This window comes from Mytilus californianus, unplaced genomic scaffold (genome assembly GCF_021869535.1).
Source record: "Mytilus californianus isolate M0D057914Y unplaced genomic scaffold, xbMytCali1.0.p SCAF_3, whole genome shotgun sequence".
Taxonomy (NCBI): domain Eukaryota; kingdom Metazoa; phylum Mollusca; class Bivalvia; order Mytilida; family Mytilidae; genus Mytilus; species Mytilus californianus.
In genome coordinates, this window is record NW_026262679.1 from 51,013,870 (window position 1) to 51,036,149 (window position 22,280).

The following is a 22,280-nucleotide window of genomic DNA, read 5'->3' on the forward strand; positions in this document are numbered from 1 at the left end:
AATGGGTTTTGAGGTTTTATAATATCATCGTTTTTCTCGCATAACCTCTCATTGAATAAATAGTGAAAACGGTTCAATTCATCAAGTCATGTGGTATAAAAAATGCATATTTTTTTAAGAAAACAGAAACAGAAATATATATGGAACAACAAAAGTTAAACTCTCTAAAATATTCGTTTTCGAATTCAAAAATATGAAAACGCAACAACTATAACTTGTTTAACAGCCAATGAACCAATCAGCCAATATGAATATTTTTCCAAAACAAAGCAAACGTTATTCTGATAAGAGTGGTGACTAGGGGGCATTGATAGGGCACAGCACAGAGCGCTCCGCCACATATAAGAAAGTAGATTGTGATGCAATCCTAAGAATGGCAGGATAATCTGGTTTAAACATAGCTTATACCAATAGAAGAAAGGCTTTTTATTAATGCACCATCAATATAAGTGAAATTCATCTTTCTTATAAAAATATGTTATAAAGTAAAGTGTTGAATTATCAAGTCTTAAAAATGATTTGTGTTTTCTGCCTCAGGGATACGATGTGTTTAAATAGAATAATACCAGATAATGAATGTAATATTCTCTATTTTAATAGTAATAATGACGTATGCAAAAAATGTGTTTAACTTCTATGTTCATATGCAAATAAAAGGGAATTCATAAATAAAAGAGTAATAATGACGTGATCTGTGTTTTGAAGAAGTTGATGCAGTTTACTTAATATGATTTCTGTATGACATTGGTGCTTGCATTACTGGCGCTCATGTGCGCTCCGGACCTAACGTTTGATATCATAAAAATCACAAAATACAAAACCGCTAGTGACAAGGTTGCATGAATGAGTTACAGAAATTATACAGTTTTATAAACAGACAAAATTAATCTTTTAAAACTTGCATATATATCGAAGCACCGGCTACTGGGTGACCGCCTCCTTAGGGTACTGAAAATCAATCGGCTGTTAAAACGTTTTAACTTCCACGTGTACACCGTGTGTGTTTGGAAAAAGCTTGAGACCAAACCTTCGGAAAGTCAAAAATATAAAAACGATATAGAGCATTAAATTATAAGGACCTTAACAGAACAACCAACACTGCTATATTTAACTATGCCCGAGGAAACGAGAAACACTACAAATTAGTGGCAACAATAGTTTACCGATTTTCAAATCTCATCAATCCATTAAGAAGATACAAATCAAGATAAATTGCAAAAAAAAAGAGGAAAACCTAGAACAACTTATAACTATTTAAATTTAGATTTAGTCAACATTATGAACATCAGCATATCCGATTGAACAAATATCTGTTTACGTTCGACAATTGTCCTCTGAGGGTATTTATTTTTTGTTGGCATTTCTTTATATTTGAGCTTAACACAATTCATGAGAACTACACATGTTACAAAATAATATTACATTACATGATCGGGTCACGTCAACCTTCACTCACATTAAGGATTTATAAAGTTTGGCAAAATTTATTTAAATTTCCTGTGACTATGCACGTTTAAGCAACTGAAAATGGTATTGCGATTCAGTCATCTAGTATGGATGTTTTTATCTTCATCATCGGCTGAGAGTTCTTGCCCAGGAGTTGGTATCTATATATCATTGTTGCTGTGTTTAAATCGTTTACTTTTTGTAGTTTTTTCCTTTCTATGATTGTGTCTATCGAAAATGTAATTATTGCAATATTGGTTTGTATACATGAAAATCTCTTGGTCCTCAATATAAATGTCGTTTGATATTGTTTACAATTGTTCGTTTATCTGTTTATACTTTACTTTCATTATTATTACATCCTTGGCATTATATAGCTTTTACTTTAAGCGTATTCGATGGAGGTAAGTACAGAAAAGCGCTTCGAGTCAAAGCTTCACCGATTTTTTATACAAACCATTTTCAAAAGTCGAGCATTAATACTTTAGCACATAGATTTGTGTGTGAATTTTAATAATTTAATATCATTACAGCGCACCTTCGAAGCAATCATTCTTCATTTGTTGTAGAAACAACAAATTTGTTAACACTGAAATCTTTTGTTGGTTTACAAAAAGTAAGATATCTAATTCTACAAAACAGATCAAATTGTTCTGATCGATGACCGTTTCTATTAGCAGTTATCTTGTATTTTATGGCATAATGGTCAAGTGAGGCAAATACTTTTTCGTTGATAAACAGAAAATAAAGTCCCGTATTTGGTGCTAAATCACTTTAATATAAAATGTTTATTTACAAAAATAGTTTTCTGTTAAGAAATATTAAGAAACAGGGTAGTTTGTACTCGACTAGTACGGCTGTAACATTTACGATGCACATAAATGGTTTATCTACATTTTAGTATTGATTTTTTTAGATAACGAACAAACCTATAAAAACCCAGCATTTTTGCAACATTAAGTGACCATGTCAACACTATAGTTAAGTTTGATGCTATAAAGACAAAAATTCGGGAATGGTTATGACCCAAATACTGGAGTGTTTACTGTTCCATGCACAAGAACATACGAATATGCCATGAATTTTATCACTGGTGAAAAAAACGAGTGGCTAACACTGGACCTGATGAAGAAGAACAAGTTGATTGGAAAGAGTCATGCTGCTTATGATAAACATACATCAGAATCAAGCAATCCTTGAATTGAAGAAAGGCGAACAGATCTACTTCAGTCATCCTAGCAGTTCGGGGACGCTCCATGGTGATTATTATACGATGTTTTCTGGACATTTAATTTAAATAAAATATGTCAAATGAAAATATATAATGCATTAGAATTTCATAATTTTATTCCATACAAGTAAACTTTATGTAATACTTTATTGATAAAAAAATTAAAACAACACATAATCAAATTAACTCTTTATTTGACTCTCCACTGATTGTGATTAAAAATTTAAATACTAAATCCAAATATTTATATGATTATCGAAAATCAAAGAACTGATCAAGTCAATGGTTGTTCCTGTATGGTTTGGTAACCTTATCCAAACAAATATCATACATATCATAAAAGTCATACAATGCCAGCTGGAAAGTTATTCCAATTATAATAAGGATTCGTCCTCTCTATATTCTAGCAAATAAACTTTGGGGTATAAAACTATATGGTATGTCTGTCTTTCCCTCTCGCATTTCACTTCTGGCTAGTTAAGGTTCGGGTAGACCATGAGTATTATCAAGACTTACCTAACACAGAGTATCATAATCTTTGACTACGATCGTGCCTCAAGATAAAAGCAATATCTAAGAAATGTATTGGCATACTATACGACTCATTTCTTAAAACTGACTGGACATAGATGCGTTTTATTATTGTACCATATGACTCCTGATTTGTCATGAGCATGACACACGTTCAATGCCTTGAAAAGGTCACGTTTGATACAATTGTATAATTATATATGCTTTAGTGTTTTTTGACGAATTTAAGTTTTAAAAATGGGTTGTTTCTTTTCTAGGTGTAACTTTGTTTATATACTTTGATACTATACGACGGTTATTTTCTACAATATTACTCAACTAACCGTCCGTTCTAAATTTTGTTTAAAAGGAAATAAATAACAGGTAGCGCAATGAAAGAGTTAACATTGACAGTCATTGATAACTTGCACTATTGACATTTTTATTCAAAATAATTTAGATATGAAAAGACTTCAACTTGGCTATTGTTATCATATAATATGCCACCCATAGCATAGGCTGATTGTGAAATGTCAAACGGTAGCTATTCCAATGGTCACTAGGTGGCGCCCTAAAAGAACGAAAAATTTATTGCTTCCGGTATTCTCATTCTCATGCTTTTCACAATCTTGCCGGTATTCCATTTCGAAAGGAGCTTTTTACATCAACCATCAGACCAATATTAATATTTGCTGAATGTAATAATTGTTTAAGGTAAGGCCTAACTGTTTTTGTTCAAATCTTATTAATACACGTGAGTTTTCTACTGGTTTTTGCGTTTGGAAAATAGTCCTGTTAAACGATGAGGTCGGAAAGACGGACACTGCCATTTTTATTGCAAAATGTATTAAACAGCATCAAGCTTGCGGGCTACTTCATACCAAATTATACTTATTAATGTATATTAATTATAATTTATCTAAATGTATGGATATAAATCAGTCGGTCGTCGGCGACTAGGTTTCTACGAAAAATACAGGTTTTAGGCAACTCGAGTTACCCCCCTTATACTATAGACTTTTTTGGATATGATATGATAGTGCAGTGCAGCATTGGTAATTTTTTTTAAAATAGGAACAAAGTTAAACATGTGAAATAAAAGTAGTGTCTATGTTATTTATATGAACCCTATTGTTGAAAAGATGTCTTTTTCAAAATTGTACAATTATACTCATAAGATAAAGTGGTTACATCAGCTTTTTGTCAACAAGTTTTATATAAAAGTGGAGGGTCATTGAATATTTCAACTAAGGCCTGCTTATTATTTATTTCTTAATTAACTGCTTTGTTATTATAATCCCTATATAATCAAATGTTTGTTATTATAATCCCTATGTAATCAATGGGTCATTATAATAATTGGTACACAATGTACATAGCCAAGAGGCAGGATTACTTTGATCAATGTGTTAATGATAAATGGTCTTTATATTTAATAAGGGTATCACAACTTAAGTAATCTTCTATGAGGTCCTCTTAAAAGTTGATTATCTATCTACTGTGCAACCAAATGGTAATAATTATTTTGATAGTGATTGGTGTCTCTTTTTTAAGTAATTTAATGCAACAATGCTCTAATTTGACATTGAATAGCAGCCTACACTTGTTTCTTTGTTGTAGGAGTTACTTGTATTATATAGTGATTAGTTGATATTTTGATACAGAAGACAACCACCTTCTTATTTTGTTTTCAAATTTGGTAAGTAGGCTTATAAAAGTGATATTTATATTTATATTTCAATTACCATAACCTCAAAACCATTAAATTATAAACAAAGTAAAACTCATACAATTATAAGAAGATATGGGATATTAAAGTACATTAAATGAGACAACCAAATAAACAATTTAGGAAGTGGCACAAATACAAATATGCAATGTAAAAACATTAATCTGTCTTAAACTGGTGTTAGGTAGAAACAAATAATCAACAAACAATAAATAATATATAATGACCTCAAAACACAGATAAAATTTACTTTTGGTAGTGTCACTTTTACCAATCTAGAGTTATGCCCCTTTACCAATGAAACAAAATGTGAATTTTTAGTTTCTGTTCCTACATTAGTTTGCCTCAGCCATTATTATGAAACTTATACACAATGTATATTACCACAAAACACATATCAAGTTTAAATTTTGGTGGTGTCACTTTTACCATTCTAGAGTTAAGCCCCATTACAAATCCTAAAATTTCTGAACTTTGTTTCGGTTCTCTAACTAAGGTTTGCCTCAACTACATGTTATGAAACGTACACACAATGCTGATTAGTAAAAAAAAATCAGATCAAGTGCAAATTTAGGTAGCGTCACTTTTACTATTCTTGAGTTATGTCCCTTTATAGCATCATTGGACACATTCTCCATTTATTTGTGTGCAGGTCTGGAAAAAATGCTTGTAGAAGTAAAAGGCATAAGCCAAGGGGAACTAATTCTAACTTTATTAAGAACTATTAATATGACTTATTTTATTTAAAAAGGCATAAAGTAACTATAACTTATTAATGAATTAACAATGGAATGATGATTACATGTAAATTATATATAGTGTTCTTTGATTTTTAGGTATAATTGTTCAGATTTAAATGGTGAACATGTAATTAAAGAGCCAGTCAAGAGGAGTTTAACAGTTTTTTCCTATTGGTATGCAAGTGAATGATAAAATGTTAATAACAAAATATGCTTATTTTCATACAAATAGAAAACTAAATTTCACCAAAATAAATATAACAAAAACAACTCATGTATATGGTCTAGAAATCGTGACCTGGTCACGATACAGAATGCCATGGGGTTAAACCAGTTTGACATAGATATAAGAAGATGTGGTATGAGTGCCAATGAGACAACTCTCCATCCAAGTCACAATTTATAAAAGTAAACCATTGTATGTCAAAGTACAATCTTCAACACAGAGCCTTGGCTCACACCAAACAGCAAGATATAAAGGGCCCCAAAAATGACAAGTGTAAAACCATTCAAACAAAAAAAATCTACGATATAATCTATATAAAAAACATGGCAACATAAAACAGCACCCTTTGCCTATGCAGAACATATATAAAACTAGAACAAGAAAAAACACCAAAAATATTATTTTGAAATCACAAAAAAATTATGACTGCTAAGGTAATCAGAGCTGTTGGTCGGACCAAAGAATCAAAACAATTCAGAAATAATTTGAAAATACTCAATTTTGTACCAAGAGTGCAGATAACTTAAAAATTATTTAAAAAACAGATTTTTCAAATATAAATAAGATGATTATTATATTACTGTCAATTTAACTTTATACCAATATCACGAATTATAATAAATATTGGATTTCTATGATTTTTAGATTTGCTGATAACAGAGGTCTATCGAAGAAAGATTTTGGTGTTTTCTTCATTTTGGTATGCTTTGTGATAGTATTGATAACTGCAAACAATATAACATGCTTTCTAATAAATTTTTCTAATGGCATGTGCACAAACTTCTCTCTCTTTCACCATACACATTCAATGCATGCATGTAAATAAGCAAAATATGTCTTGCTTCACAGTTTATGCACCTCTTGGTCCTTAGTCACCCTCTGCTTTATGCTAGTTGGCTCTGTAACATGTAAGCATGGTGAACGGTTATTACACATGTTCGTGTGGACCATTAATCAGGCAATCCAAGTGTTATGTAACCTGAGGGTTCCAGCTAGAACTGTAACATTATTTATAATAGGTGATCATGAAACAACATTGCTGTATTTATTAACCAATTAAGAAATACAATTTCAACTTGGTAAGGTGGCTGGATTATGATAAAACAATAGGAGTTCCAACTCCTGCAAGATATCAAACAAACAATTATAACAATGATTTAAAAGACAATAAGGTTATAGAAATAATAACACATTACAGAAAATAATGAACAGTCAATGCCAATATTTAAAAGGGGAGATAATAATTTAATATATGGATTACTTCCCTTTGTTAACTGTCTAATGAGCAATATTTTGATTTTTTTTATTAATCAGATTTAAAAAGAAAACATAATCAACAAAGCAATCACATAAAAGACATTTCATCAAAGCTGAGACTTGTCAATTCAATATGCAAAATGTATAAAAATCTTTGATTTTTTACAGATAGAGGGTGTTTAAATTGAGCCAGACAATTACATTTTGAAGCTCTAGTACAGCTATTTGACAGACATGTAAGTCTTAAACCAAATATTTAAAACTTATTATACAACTGCTTGTTTTCGCTTGATTTGCATGTTTTGTTTTTTTTAATTTATTGATTTGAAAGACAATAACTTAAGGTTTGTTGTGAAGGAAGAAAAATATGTCAAATATAGACATAAATAGTTTGTGAAAATATTAGAAATACTGTTTTATTGCACATTACAGAAATGGCAACAGGTGATAACTTGACCCTGGGTGGTAATTGGCAGACATTTTACAGTTTTGATAATTGTCGTTATGCCATTATGTATAGATACATAACTGGGAATTATTGTGAAATACTGCCAGACGGCACTATTTCAGATACTCTCGCAGATCATGTTCCCTATCTAGGTGAAGCATGCACCTGTTGTGTATGTAGAAGATATTCTAGCATTATTGTTGCTGCAAGTTCATGTGCAAATGATTTAACTGATTCTCTTACTATGGGGATGAGTGGGTCAGATAAATTAGAAAGTGTGAAAGACGTCACAACATCTGAACTAACATGTGACATGACTTTTGGAAATAACCCTGAAAATCTTGTTTGTTCTCGTTCAGATGAAATTGAATTACCCAGGGAAAGTGAGGCTTCTGTTGTTTCACATTCATTTAGTGACGATGAAACACAGATGCCCTCTTTCTCTAGGACAGATATGTACCTGCCTGAGAAGTCATTTCAATCATTTGAATTTGATGACTTTGACAGTCAGTTGCTATTTGAGCCTGAGGGAGCAGATGGTATTAGTTTAAGTGATGCTGAAACACAGTGTCCAACTAATTTAAGCCATGCACATGCATCAGCTGAATTGATTAACCCTACCATCAGTAAAACTGAAATTGAAATACCATCTGAAGTGCAGGAGACATCTATTTTCATAGGTTTAAAAAGGAAACAGAATGAAGAGTCAAGTGATTCTGATACTGGCTCTTCTCATTCTGAAAGACTTCTTAAATGTATGAAATAAAATGTGAGATACTTCCAATTTTTATACGACCGCAAAAAAATCTTGAGGTCATATTGGTATGATGTTGGCGTCGTCGTCGTCCGTAGACACATTGGTTTTCGCACTCTAACTTTAGTTTAAGTGAATGGATCTCTATGAAATTTTACAATAAGGTTCAATACCACAAAAGGAAGGTTGGGATTGATTTTGGGGGTTATGGAACCAACAGTTAAGGAATTTGGGGCCAAAAATAAGCATTTTGTATCAAGCTGCGCCCAGCGAACCATTTTATTTTTAAATACTGTTTGAGTTATAGAATAAGTAGGTTGGCTAATATGGATGTTGCTGCTTAAATGTATACTGGTTGAATTACTTTTTCAAAAATATTTAATTTTACTTTTTATATCTTGAGTTTATCAAAAGGATATCTTTATTCTTCATGATCATTTGCCACCCATTATCACTTATTCATATATTATATTATATTGTTGCACTGAAATTAAACAAGTTATTAACTGTTGTATCTCACAGTATGTCAAACTACACAATTTATGCCAAACAAACTTTGTAGAAAGCTTTTTATAAAATGTTTTGCATGTCACAATTATACTATTATATTCTCTACATACATGTACATGACATATCATTTGGAATATACTTTTAAAGTTTTCAGTTGACTGTGTTTATCTATATTTAAAATTTACTAATACTAAAAAAAATATTTTTTAATGGAACGACACCTAGATAGATTTAATGTCGAATTTTGCAATCACGTATCTATATATATATTGCATAACAAAACATCTAAAAAAAAGGAAACAATACTGCTCAGGGTTAAAGTGAAATAACTGTTATTTACGGTGAGAATACCCAAATTTTCATGCTTATTAATTTTAAAAACACTTGCAATTAGAAATGCACGTTCACAACTTCAAAATGATGTGAAAATTGAATAAATATAGAGTAAATCTTTTAATTTTACATTTTTTAGCAACGAGGGTAATAAATATTTGAAAAACCTTGAACTGTCAAAATGTCAAATTCTCCACAGGCCAATACCAAATTAAAACATAAAATTGTGATTGAAGCCTTTAAAAAATTTAGCGGAAGTCAGAAACTTATTCATAGCTTTTTGTGTCAAATATCTGGAAAACAAAAAGATTCTGTCAACAAAAGTAGTCTTTATTCGAGAGTGAAAAGGACATATAATACAGCCAAGCGTCTCCAACATGCGCGAAACTTAACCAGATATCAGCAATTTTTGAATAAAGATTTCTTGTTTCCGAAAAAGGCTGTAAAATGTATAACACATATAAGTGAAATAGAAAAAAAACTGAAGAAAGCAGAAATGAACGTAACTTATCTTTTTGAAAGAAATGATGCACTGAAAAACCAGAATATTGATTTACAAAAAAGGGTAACGAAATTGATTAAAAAAATAAAAAGGCAGGAAATTGGAAATTTGAAAATTAAACTTAAGTTAAAAAAGAAAAATATATGTAAAATGGAGGAAAAGAGCACACAATGCAACACCATCAAGAGAGAATTAGACAATTTAAGGTCCGAGTTAGATTTGGCTACTGATGAAAATAATAATGGTAACGATTCCGTTAAAGATGTTTTAAAATGTCGCAGTAATAAAAAAGGAAGACCATATACTGACAAACTAAGAGAATTATACTATTTCCTCAGTAGCAAAGGTGTTGGTATAAATAATGTAAATTCAGTGATAAGATCAGTTCTGTCACTTGTTGACATTGAGATATCTGACCTGCCAGGTAAATCAACTGTAGGTAATATGTCATCCGAAGTTGGTCTGGTTGCACAGCAGCATTTGAATGAAGTATTGGCATCTCCTGACTATTTTACAATGCAGCGAGATGCCACTACTAAACGAGGGCACCATTATTACACAAGCCAGCTTACAACAGATGAAAAAACCTTTACAGTAGGTGTTGCTGAGGTTATAGATGGGAAAGCCACCACATATGTATCATGTGTCAATGAGACTTTATCTAACATATGTGATCCTAGGACAGTTCTTAATAAAGTGTCAAGTTTTATGACTGATAGAAGTGCAACTGAGCAAAAAGTAAACAACATTTTGAATGAAGCAACAGATAATACAGCCAACTCTTTTAAATGTTCTGTACATCCGTTGTTACAGTTTTCCGATGTTTGTAAGAAAGAACTAGTTGATATTGAAAAAGAGTTCAAAATAAAAGGGTTTGGCAACGAAAGGCCGATTTTCTCTTCCACAGAAAACCTTATTCGATCAATTTCTAAACTTATTTACAAAGATGGCACAGGCGACCCCTTATATGTTCCTACCTATTTAAGAGAAAAGGGCATAATAAACATTCCTATTGTTAGTTTCCGTGGCAATCGCTTTAACACACTTTTCTTCAATGCTGCAGGAACCTTTTTTTTGCAGAGCCATTTGATGAACTATTTTAAAACTTCAAAATGTACATTGAATTTTACAGAAAATTATATTTTTAATGCATTACAAGATGACAATATCTTGGCCATCTGTAGAGCATTAGGAATTATTTGTAAAGTTATTACTCAACCATACTGGAATGAAGCGGTGAATGAGAACAGAAATGCTCTACAGATGGAACCAATTTACCAACTTTTAATACAACTTTTAGAAACAGCTTCCGAAAATCCGTCACTTCTTCTTCAAAATTCTATACAGCTTCTTCCTGGACCAACATTACCACTGGATCCTGTTACTGAACTTTTATTTAAACATTCATCCTCTCTTGATGCAGCTACTGAGTCTTTTTTGAAACGCTTTTGTATTAAATTAAAGGAAAAATCTAAAACTTTATTTAAAGATTTCCTTCCATCTGGAAAATTTTTTCAACCTTCAGATGATTTAATTGAGTCAACGAAAACATGTCCATCCAACAATATTTCAGTGGAGAGAGTATTTGGTCAACTTGACGCTGAACTTAAACGTGCTCCACACTGTACCTTACGCACTGTAGAATCGAAATTATTGTATAAAAACAATAAAACAGCAGAATGGTTGAAGGAAAAAAAAGAGTCTGAAAAAGGTCAAATCATAAACAAAGCAGTACGCAATAATGCAGAATTTATAAACAATTCCAAATTGAAACAGAAAAAACTTCACGAAAATAGAATAAAAATAATTGAAGAAAGACAAAAGGCTAAAACAAAAAGAGAGGAAAAAAGAAGGCTATCAAAATGCAAAATGCTTAAAGATTTGGAAACAATTGGAATTTGGAAAAATAAAAAGATAATCGAAGAAAATATTTGCAAAATTAGAACCAAAAAAGATAAAATTTTGGCTTTGAAGTCACAAATTAATATGGTGAAAGAGCATATCAATCTCGGTCACAATAATAAACATTTGATACAATTTAGTAAGAAAGGAAAACAACATGACACAAAAGATTTAGTTGAGAATTTAGTAAGCCTTATCAAGTTGATGAATGATAATGAAAATGGAAAAAATAAGGAAACAGAAGATCTCATAAATACCATACGAAATCAGCCATCTGGAATCATTGGAAAATATGTTTCACATACTTGGAGTGACCAAACATGGAGGGGCAAAGTTCTTTCTTTCAACGATAGGGAATTTGAGGTTATCAATCATCTATTTTAAAATTTTGACAGTTCACTGTAATTTTAATTTCACAATTTTTTTTGGTCCAGTACACATGGGGTATATAAGTGTTTTCCTTAATCTCACAATGTTTCTGAAATGGTATTCACTGTACTATTTCCATATATACCAACTTGGTAATCATTTTTCCTTTAATTTTGCATGTAGAACCTGCATGAAATCTTAAATAGAATAACTACCCACTTTGTTTTCTTGTGAAATACCCCTAGATTTTTTGTTTGCCCTCAGTTCCTCAGTTATAGTCGAATAATAATTACTGATTTTGTTTATATAGGGATTATAAACAAAATTAATGCATATTAATTACGTGCCAGTCTTCCTAAGAATTTGGCAGTGGTGAAAACATGAAAAACATGATACCGCCCAAGTTTACAAGTTTTTCAATTTAATTTCAAAATATATAATGATGCACGAATATTACATGCATTTCTATTTCCTGTTCTGGTACATGTAATTCAAGTTATAATTTGGTTGAAATGCACTTGAAATTAACATATAAGGGGAACCAACTCTGTAATTTGCTATTAGTTCTAACTGAGAATGAAGATGATATTCAAAATAGTATGGTGAGACCGTCAGCTTTTTTTCAACACAAATTCTTTTAAATTGCCCGATTCTTACAGAGACTGATTCTTACCAAGACTGGCACTTAATATTCAATTAGTTACTTTGTATATTTACAGGTCTATCCTTATTTTCTAATTTTTACTCTCTTTTAATTATCTCATTTTAACATTTTTTTTTTGGAAGAAAATGAAAAGCATTAAATAATTAGTATCATATTCAAATAGAGAGAAGAATTTAACATAAAAAAAATGTAACTTTATTTTCTTCTGAAAATATCAATATCAGTGACACAGTTTTTATGATTTGGTGCTTGTAATGTATTGATGAGAATAAGACATGCATATGCTTAATGCTTTTATAATCTGCTTTAATTGCTAGTTGCATTCATGCTTTTATAACATTTTTATGTAAGCCTTGCAAGCATAAAAGTTATTTTCAATTTTACTATAATTTATCTGCTAAGCTTAACTTTCTTTCAATATAGTCAATGGACAAGACACGCTTCAGCTAGTTGCACATGCTTTTTTAAATTTATTTAGCAAAATGTAGATGAAAGCACATTTTTTTATTCCAATGAATAGCATAATTATACCATTGTTTTATTTCAGATTAGCTACTGGGACAGTATTCTACCAGAAAACACAGGGGAAGTATACTGTTTGGAACTGTCAGAAATATTGGAAGATATAGATGATGGAACATTTAGTTTTGATGGTAAGGTTACTTAATTCTAATCACTTCTGTAAGTCAATGTTGATTTTAAGAGAAAATTTCATTTGTTTAATTAAAAGTTATTCAAAATCAAAAGCAGTATTTACATTCCTCAGATTTGAACACAGGCACTTGTCTCAGAATTTTTTCCCCCTATATACCTTAATATTAAGGTATATAGTAAAAAATAAATTTGAGACAAGTGCCTGTGGATTGGAATCAATGATTCATTCAGCTTGGACCAATGCATGATTGCATTTGTATATATTCCTCCCAGGATACATGAACAAAAAATGAACATATGAAAATGTTTGACATTTTGATCTCTTCCTTTTTGAATAGATTTGTAAGATGAAAATAAACTAAATGTGATTTTATTTATTTCAGATAATAAACAGTCTTAAAATTTAAAGCTTTGATTATTTTGAAACAGACTATAACAGTGTTAGGTAAGTAATGCAGTTAGAGTTACCTCTCTTTACTTACAAAATTTGTATAAATTAGCTGGAGTTACTTCCCATTACATGACAAAGTTGATCAACGGTTTTATTTTTGAGTCACTTTTAATCACCAAATAGTATACACCAATGAAAATCAGTGTTACATTTGAGAAATATAAGCACTTAGCCATTTATATACCTGGTTTTAATAATCATTTGGGTAACTTTAAATTTTAACTGGAATACCTACAAACGGTCAATTTGTTAAATGATTTACAGTACATTCTTGCAAAATTTGTCAAAGTGCTTAAATAGCTATAAAAAACATGGTATAGCAAATGATCTGCCACATTTGATATATTAATTCTTTAAACAAAAAGCTTTTTAAGAATTATAAAACTCAGATGGACTAAAAATGAGTGGAAAATTTCGTTGGTTATTCTTTTGGACCAAAGTGACATTGATGAAGATAAATAAATAAAAGCGCCTCTGACGCAGCAAATACAAAGCATTATTTTCATTTTAAGCATACGAATATAAATGACTAGCCATTGGTTAAACAATCGAAGTTACAAGATGAAAGAATTAATGCATGAAAAAACAATAAAAGGTAAGAGACATACATGCAAGTCCAACTATTGCAAGGGTTTCGTGAAAACATATTTTCACCCGAAAACAAAATAGATAAGTCAAAATAAAACTTTACCCTATCACACTAGGTTTTCGCATGATATCCTCGTTTCTAAATCTCGTAAGCCTTTATCAAGGGATAACAAAGTTTTGCCCCGAACAGAAAAATGTCTAAAATGTTGTGACTTTTCTTTCGAAATTGTTTAACAGCTAGTATGGCATCATTGTTATGGATAGTGGTATATAAATGCATTGGTGGTTATAGCTACAGGTAACAGCAGCTTGATTTTTTATAAATGTATCACAATATAATTTCAACTTCCGCAATTCGTATAATCTGTTAGGTTTCTGTAAGTCTACATGGTATTTTATTTTACTATGGCAATGAGACTTGGCAGTTCATCAATTTACGGAAAAGTCATTACGATTGACGTTTTTCTTTTGAAATACTAAGCTTAGTTAAGCATGCGATAAACCAAGACAGGATGATTTATATACTTTTCAGATAATAAAAATAAATAATTTTCGTGTTTTACTTAGTATCTCGAATTGTAAGATAGATGGATAGAAGCTGTAAACAGCAAAATTTATAAGCCATACCAGATCTACAAAAGTGTTAAACATGACCAAAAAATTAGATGACCTTAAGGAGTTATTGCCATTCAATGACAGTTTTTAATTATTTTGTGTTTTTGCTAATTATCTAGAAAACTATAATAGATAGAACATTTACAAAAAAGATATTTTGGTCATGAATTATATTCTAGTCCATGATGTTATCGAGTGACCATTGTTGGAGATGCACATAGATCTGGGTGTGCACTTTAGAGGCTATAGTTATACAACCAATTATTATACATGTATGTAAAGAAACAACGTTGTTATCCATTTATGTATACGACGAAACATGGCCCACTTTTTTTAAACTATTGAAATAGTTCAGTAGCAGGGGATAAACATAGATAAGACTGTTTTATTTACAAATGTTTTATTTGATAAGGCATCAAGTAAAATCCTTGAATTAGATAGTATGGTACTTTTTATCAAGTTCAAAATGAGAATATTAGGTTAAGTTCATACATATAGCAATATGGAAACATTCATTCTCTTTGGAACAAACATAAACATTAAGATATAACTCTAAACATCAGCAGATGAGTTTTTTTACTTGCTACATGCAAAGGGACACGTGGCAGAAACTAACTGTAAAGAACGCTAATCCTTCCATTCCTAATCTCTATCAGTGCAATACCCAAAGTTAAGATTAATTTCTTGTTTCAATAGAATAAAATTATCTACTCACAACATCTCTGTCATCCACTAAAGCACCAATCATTAGAAGTCTTTTAACTACGTGGTGATGACCTTTCCTAGCTGCAACATGCACTGCAGTTTCACCTTCCTAGAAAAATTAAAAACATTTATGAATTTTTTATCAATATTTTTAAATTTTGTATGTCGTAATGGGTCGTGCTCATCTTATGTCTCTTTACAATATTTTAAAAAGAAAATTTCTTAAAAATAGGATCACAGGGTGGCATTAATCCCCTTTAAATTAAAAAAAAATATCTTTTTTCTTAAAAATGTTGTGACTTATTAGAAATTACCTTTAAATCTTAAAGTTTTATATGAAGAGGAGAAGCAGCAAACACAGGTCTTAAAATCATTCTACGCATTACATCATTAATAAGTTGGTAAATCGTTGTATGCTATTGATATCAATTCACAGGACATGTTTTCAAAGAACAACTTTGATTAGATACACCAGACGCCAAACTTTTGGAAAACCAAATATATAAAACTTTTAAAAGCATTAAAAGCGAAATACGCCTATCATTATGAGTAAGTTTATCTTCTTTTTTTTTTTTCTTTCTTTTTTTTGCTGGCATCCGTTACTGAATTAACTGTTGACGGTCAAAATCGGTACAACAAACTAATGAATTCTACCATCGTGTTGAATCCCAGATTGTCAATATCTCGCTTTAACGAGAGACTTGCATGACAGCAATACAGTGTATTGTAGTTAACACTAACACATCAATTACAAAAAGGAAAATTAAAATCTTATTAGATGTAACCAGACTGCTCCGGTCCAAATTAAGCAGATCCTGAGGAAGTAATAAACGTTTTGGTGGAAAGACCCAATTATACAAGTAATTCCAGACGCTTTGGGAAGATAAACAGTTACGGACTTTGTTTCAGAACCATACCTTATCTCTTATAGTAACATCACAACGCATGTCAATCAATCTCATGACAGATTCTATATGTCCTTCTTCTGCTGCTAAAAATAATGCAGTTCTGTCCGACTGTAAAATAAATATAAAATCATATTAAAGTCTTTGTGACTGGGATATAAACTGAATTAACGGATTGTGTTATATATAATATTTTTTTATTGATGTAAAATCGAAATGTCAAAAACTATCATAAATCTGTACCATTCAATTTATTGAGACCGTTGCTATTCAATAATATGATGTAAACAATAAACTTAGTTTTAATTAAAACGTAAGATCTGTATATTTAACATATTAAATGAAGAATTGTTTGGTGCATGGTGTTTGCATTTCTGCAAAGGAAAATAAAACGTGAAACGCATTCAATTTGCATGAATTAGAACCCACATTGTGATTCCCGATTGCATTAGTATTTTCCGAAAATCAAATATATTAACTTCGCATTTTCTATTTTTTTAGCAATCACAATCAAAAAAAAAACGCAATAATAAAAGAGTCTTATCTTATTATATTCAAAATTATTGTGTTACCTTTTCCATTTCGTCAACTTTAAAGTCTTCCAGAGATTCAAATATAAAATTCATGATATGGACGTGACTGTTCTGTGCAGCACAATGAAGAATTCCCATTCCTTGCTAGAAGTATAATATCAAATGAACAGAAATATACACAAATTAACAAAATGCTGATTGCTCCTTTCTAATGAAATTGTTAACAATTGATCTCGAATTTGGGTTCTCGAACTAGTGAAGCAAGAACAGCCTACCCATCTGGACCACCTGAGATCACCCTCACCAATCTTAAGTTTTGTGTGTTGTAGTTTTGACCTGTTGTTTGTCTGTTGGTTTTTCCCTTATGGTCATCATAGTGTTGTCCGTCTTTCATTGATTGACTTATGGTTTTTTATCTCCATTTTTCATGCCTACGTCTCCTTTTATTTATATTGATAAATTTTAATGAAAATAATAAAATTCAATAATATTGCAATTTATAGAGGCCCAATAAATGACATACTACAAATCAAATGAAAAAAAACCTGTAAACAATGTCATAAAAACAATACACTGCTCTAGGTCATAAAAGTAATTTTCTAGAAGAATAATCAGTTTAACTTCCAATACGACATAAACCTCTTGCTCTAAAAAAAAAGTCATCACTTACTTATAAACTTAACACTTACTCACTAGATGTCTCTTTGATTTGTTTTGGGGTTTTGTTTTTGCGTCATTTGGTTGCTGTTTAATTGACGCATTCATATACTCCAAACATTTAAAAGTGTAAGCTAAAGTTAAAAGAATATTTAACCCTTTTAAGTCGTGTCATGTGACATGTAGTTAACAATATACGTTTCCTTTCTGTTCTAAATTATTTATTGCGCATTGGCCTAATTATATTATATTATACTTGTATTACGTCAAAACATATTTTTTCTATGTCAATTTTCAGCTATTTCAATATACACCAGACAGACTAATTTTTTAAGGTATACAATAATTTTGTTAAATTGACGTAAGCATGCATATTAAAATACAAAAAAATCTAAAATAAAGTAACGTTATATGTAGATCGTACCTTATTTGTACACCTGGGGGTAGCACCACTGTTGATTAAAAACTTCATAGCTTCCAAATGGCCAAACCAGGCTGCCCATAGAACCGGTCTCATCCCATACTGTTATAAATCAGAAGTATTTTTGTACATATTTATATTGGTAATATTTATGTTTTGTTAGTCGCCTGACGTCAGAATTAATATACATATGAACAAAACGGAACATGTCGGAATATATCAATGAAACAGGAATTTAACAAACGTAAACAGAAAAATGTTAAATAAAAGAGACAAGCGCGAACAAATCAAATAAGCACGTCACTAGAACTATAAAAAATTAAAGATTTCATACTTAAAAAAAATATTTCGGAAATCTATATATTGAACACATTTTGTGATTTTTTTTGATTTTTTTTTTTCTAAAATCACGATTCTGACTTCCCAGTAAAGTTAATCGTTTCCCCTTTTCGTTGTTATATAGGTATGAATACATATTTATAAAGAAGGTGATTTTGGGGTTTTGTGCTATCAACAAGTAATATCTTCATACTAACTGCTGACTGTTCAAAACTCTGTTCAAACAAAAACGGACTCCTGTGACAGGTCAATAAACAAAGGTTCCAAATACGAAACTATAATAATCGAGATTACAAATTAGAGATACGACAGTCAATCTTTTAGATGGGATTGAAGATAAAAATATGTAAAGAGCACTATGCAATTGTGAATAAGATTTTTTATTTTTTTATTAACTTTCCAGTAACCGACTTTGAGGAGTTGTGGACTCGAATTGCAATTTGACAACAGAACGAAGGAACGATTGAAGGAATGCACACAACAAACGAGTGTACAATGAAGGAATATACATGACGGTAACCTTACAACCACACTTCTTTATAAATATAAAGTTTGTATCTATTTTTTTCAATTACTTTCGGTAGTTCGATGCCAATATTAAAAAAGATTGAATGCAGTGTTTTGATCATCGCTTCCAACGTCAATTCGTTATATAAAAGTAAGAACGAAGACAATTTGTCTAGATGATTTGTAGAATACATTTCTTAATCAATTCTAACACAGACTTTTTTACAAATTTTTCTACCTTGAATGGAAAAGTTAGCATACCAATATTGCGATTTTAATTTAACTGTTATTTATTTCATGTATCAGAATTATATACTATGTATTGATTTTTTTGAAAAAATATTTTTTAAACTAAACTCTTTAAACTTTTGGTGCACCAATAAAAAGTAATCTGAAAAAGCCGTTCGCCCATTATAGTATTTGTAAATTTTTGGATAATAAAAAAGCAACGTGATGCACAATACTTTTCATTTTTGCAGATAATCTTTAATATTAATGCGATTTAAATTGTTCTTTCAATAAATAATTGACAAGGTTTTGGAGAAGTATAACAAAACAACAAACCATGTACAATCATGAAACAATATAATAATTAAGATTATCCAATACAAACAGGAATGAAAGATAATAAGGGTTTAAGGATGTTCGCTCCTCTTGTTTTTAATGTTTTTGCCAGATATTCGGAATCCTCTGATTTTATCCATGTAGTGCCATTAAAAACTTTGCCCGCTAACCCCTACTTTTCTTTTCATAATTTTATAACATATTGTTTAAAAATTCATATTAGAAAATCTTATAAAATTCTTGTTATTTTATCATTGTTTTTGAAAGAAAAAAGGTGCAAATGTTAAATATATGAAAAATTTAGAGAGAATCATTTCTCCCCAAATTTTCAATGGCTTATATCTCGAAAACATTTTTTCTGCTTTTTTAGTTCCTTTATTTATATACTATCAATTCATAATAGTCTTTTAAAAAGCTTGTTATTTTGTATAAGAATTGCGAACATCCTTAAGTTAATATGATCGATTGATTAATCGTTGCTTGCTTTATGTCCAGTGGTGGTTGAAGCTATGTGGCAGCGACCTAAACAATTTAGAAAAAAATATAAATAATAATAATATATGTGAATATACTGAAAAGGAAAAGAATATGCTTTCATCGTCTTAACAATATATTTTCCCGCCATTTTTACTCTAAGTCGTACCTTATCTGTTGCTTCTACGTCTGCCCCAGCGTCAACCAATTTTTCTAAGATGTCTAGGTTACCGTTAGCTGCAGCCCAGTGTAAAGGTGTTCTATCCAACTGAAACATTATGAAAAAAACCTATTGCGAATATTCGATGAAGAATCACAAATTAGACATAGGGTATTAAAGATAAAGCTAAAAAAAATCTAATATCAAGTAAGAAACTGCAAATTGAAAAATTAGGAGAAATATTCTGGTTCTTATTTACTTCAACCAAGTTAAGAAATATGGTCAACAAAATGAATAGACATTTTCAAGTTAATCAGAAATAAATTTTGAAAAAGTAACTTTTAAAAATACAAAATACACGTAGTATGTTTTTTACTTCATGGGAAATTATTTGACATTCATGCTACAAAAAACTATAAAGTAAAATGAACACTCACATTATTTTTGCAATTGATGTCTACTTTTTCTCTTAGAAGCTTTTTGATTGATTCCAAATCATTATCTTTGGCAGCACTGTGAAAATTAATTTCACTTTTTGTCACTGAAATAAAAAATGAAATACTGTAAATTCTAGAATTGATGCGTGTATTAAAAACCAAAATTCGACTCTAGCTATTACGCTCGGCGCTGTTAACTGAGTCGTTTCTGTCGCACTGACAAGAACATAGTACATTTATTATCAACAATATAGTAACTGACATTGGTTTTTTATTATTATTATAATTTTTTTAGGGAGGGGAGGTTTTAACCTATTCAAAAGAAACGCTTTTAAAGAGGTGGTCATTCAATTCAGTCTACAGTGATTTAAACAGATTTTATGACAATGAAATTATCAATGAGAGTAAGAGAAACCAAATTTGGTTAGTTTCTTTTTGAAAATGGTCATCACCGAAGACAGACATAAGTGAATATATAAAAATAAGATGTGGTATGATTGCCAATGAGATAACATAACTCCACCAGAAACCGAATGACATAGAAGTTAACAATTATAGGCCACCGTGCAGCCTTCAGAAATGAGCAAAACCGCATAGTCAGCGTAATGACAAATGTAAAACAATTCAAACGAGAAAACTAGCGGCCTGATTTATTTACAAATCAATGAACGAAAAACAAATATGATATACAGCAACAAACTTCAACCACTGAATTACAGGCTCCTGACAGGCAAATACAGAATGTGGCGGGGTTAAACTAGTTTGCTGACGCCAAATCCTCCACCTAACCTCGGACAGTGGTGTAAAAGTACAAAATACTGAACAAACTATAAAAATCAGTTGAAAAGGGCTTCACTCATCAGATAGATACAAAGCAGAAAATCATCTAACAAAAACACAGACCGGACTTAACAGGTTATTTATACACCACGCAACAAAAAAGACATTCAGTAAAGATCTGAGAGTACTCGCAGTTACTGACAGCTAGTTCAAAACCAATAACATCTAATAAAAAAAATCATGCATCTAAGACTAAGATACCAATCAATACACAACCAACAGCCAATAGATTTAGTGTAAAAACGCCATTAACAGTCAGAGAAAAAAATGACCTTGTGCAATGCCAAGATACAGGCATCGGCAGATTGTAGAGTCATGAATGTGCATATGTTACAGTATATAACCATAATATTTAGTTTGATTTTGATTTACTGATAACAAAAACTATAATTAATACTCAAAGTTTAATTTAAAATCTATAATTATACCAATAAAAACAATATTTAAAGATCTGATTACAATGTTGAATTGGTAACCATTTAGAATAAGTTTATGCAAAGGATCGATAAGTTTACCCGGATCGTATCTAAATTTCCGGGCTCGGTAAACAACATCTCCATAAAAATTTGAATGTGCTATCCTGTCTGAAATAAGTTTTTTACAGGAACAGCTAAACTTCCAAACCAAAGCTTTGTATCTATGGAAGAATTTAGTAAAGGTTTTAAGTAATTTGTGATAATGAAATCCGACTTGATAATTTACCAGTACTTCATAGATTACGTTCATTGAAATCCAAAACGTCACAACAGACACGGGAATAGCGAACTATTTTGTTATATACGATTGCTGTTTATAACAATAAAAGAGAG

The 22,280-nt window shown here is 30.6% G+C and overlaps 1 protein-coding gene and 1 long non-coding RNA gene across 8 annotated transcripts in view; one reads left to right on the forward strand and one right to left on the reverse strand.

Moving 5' to 3' along the window:
- LOC127734821 (ankyrin repeat and death domain-containing protein 1A-like) overlaps positions 1 to 22,280 on the reverse strand; it is a 162,458-nt gene that overhangs the window by 89,131 nt on the left and 51,047 nt on the right. For all 7 annotated transcript variants that reach the window (XM_052244858.1, XM_052244852.1, XM_052244854.1 and 4 more), the window contains 6 exons: positions 20,632 to 20,735; positions 20,204 to 20,302; positions 18,154 to 18,252; positions 17,112 to 17,216; positions 16,552 to 16,650; positions 15,645 to 15,743 (listed from right to left, as the gene is read on the reverse strand). In XM_052244858.1, coding sequence (XP_052100818.1) covers positions 15,645 to 15,743; positions 16,552 to 16,650; positions 17,112 to 17,216; positions 18,154 to 18,252; positions 20,204 to 20,302; positions 20,632 to 20,735 — 605 coding nt within the window. The remainder of the gene's footprint in view (positions 1 to 15,644; positions 15,744 to 16,551; positions 16,651 to 17,111; positions 17,217 to 18,153; positions 18,253 to 20,203; positions 20,303 to 20,631; positions 20,736 to 22,280) is intronic.
- On the forward strand, positions 3,734 to 13,787 carry LOC127734829 (uncharacterized). The gene is made up of 7 exons (XR_007997787.1): positions 3,734 to 3,901; positions 4,808 to 4,886; positions 5,753 to 5,830; positions 6,528 to 6,582; positions 7,308 to 7,375; positions 13,169 to 13,274; positions 13,659 to 13,787. It is a non-coding gene; the product is annotated as an uncharacterized LOC127734829 (long non-coding RNA).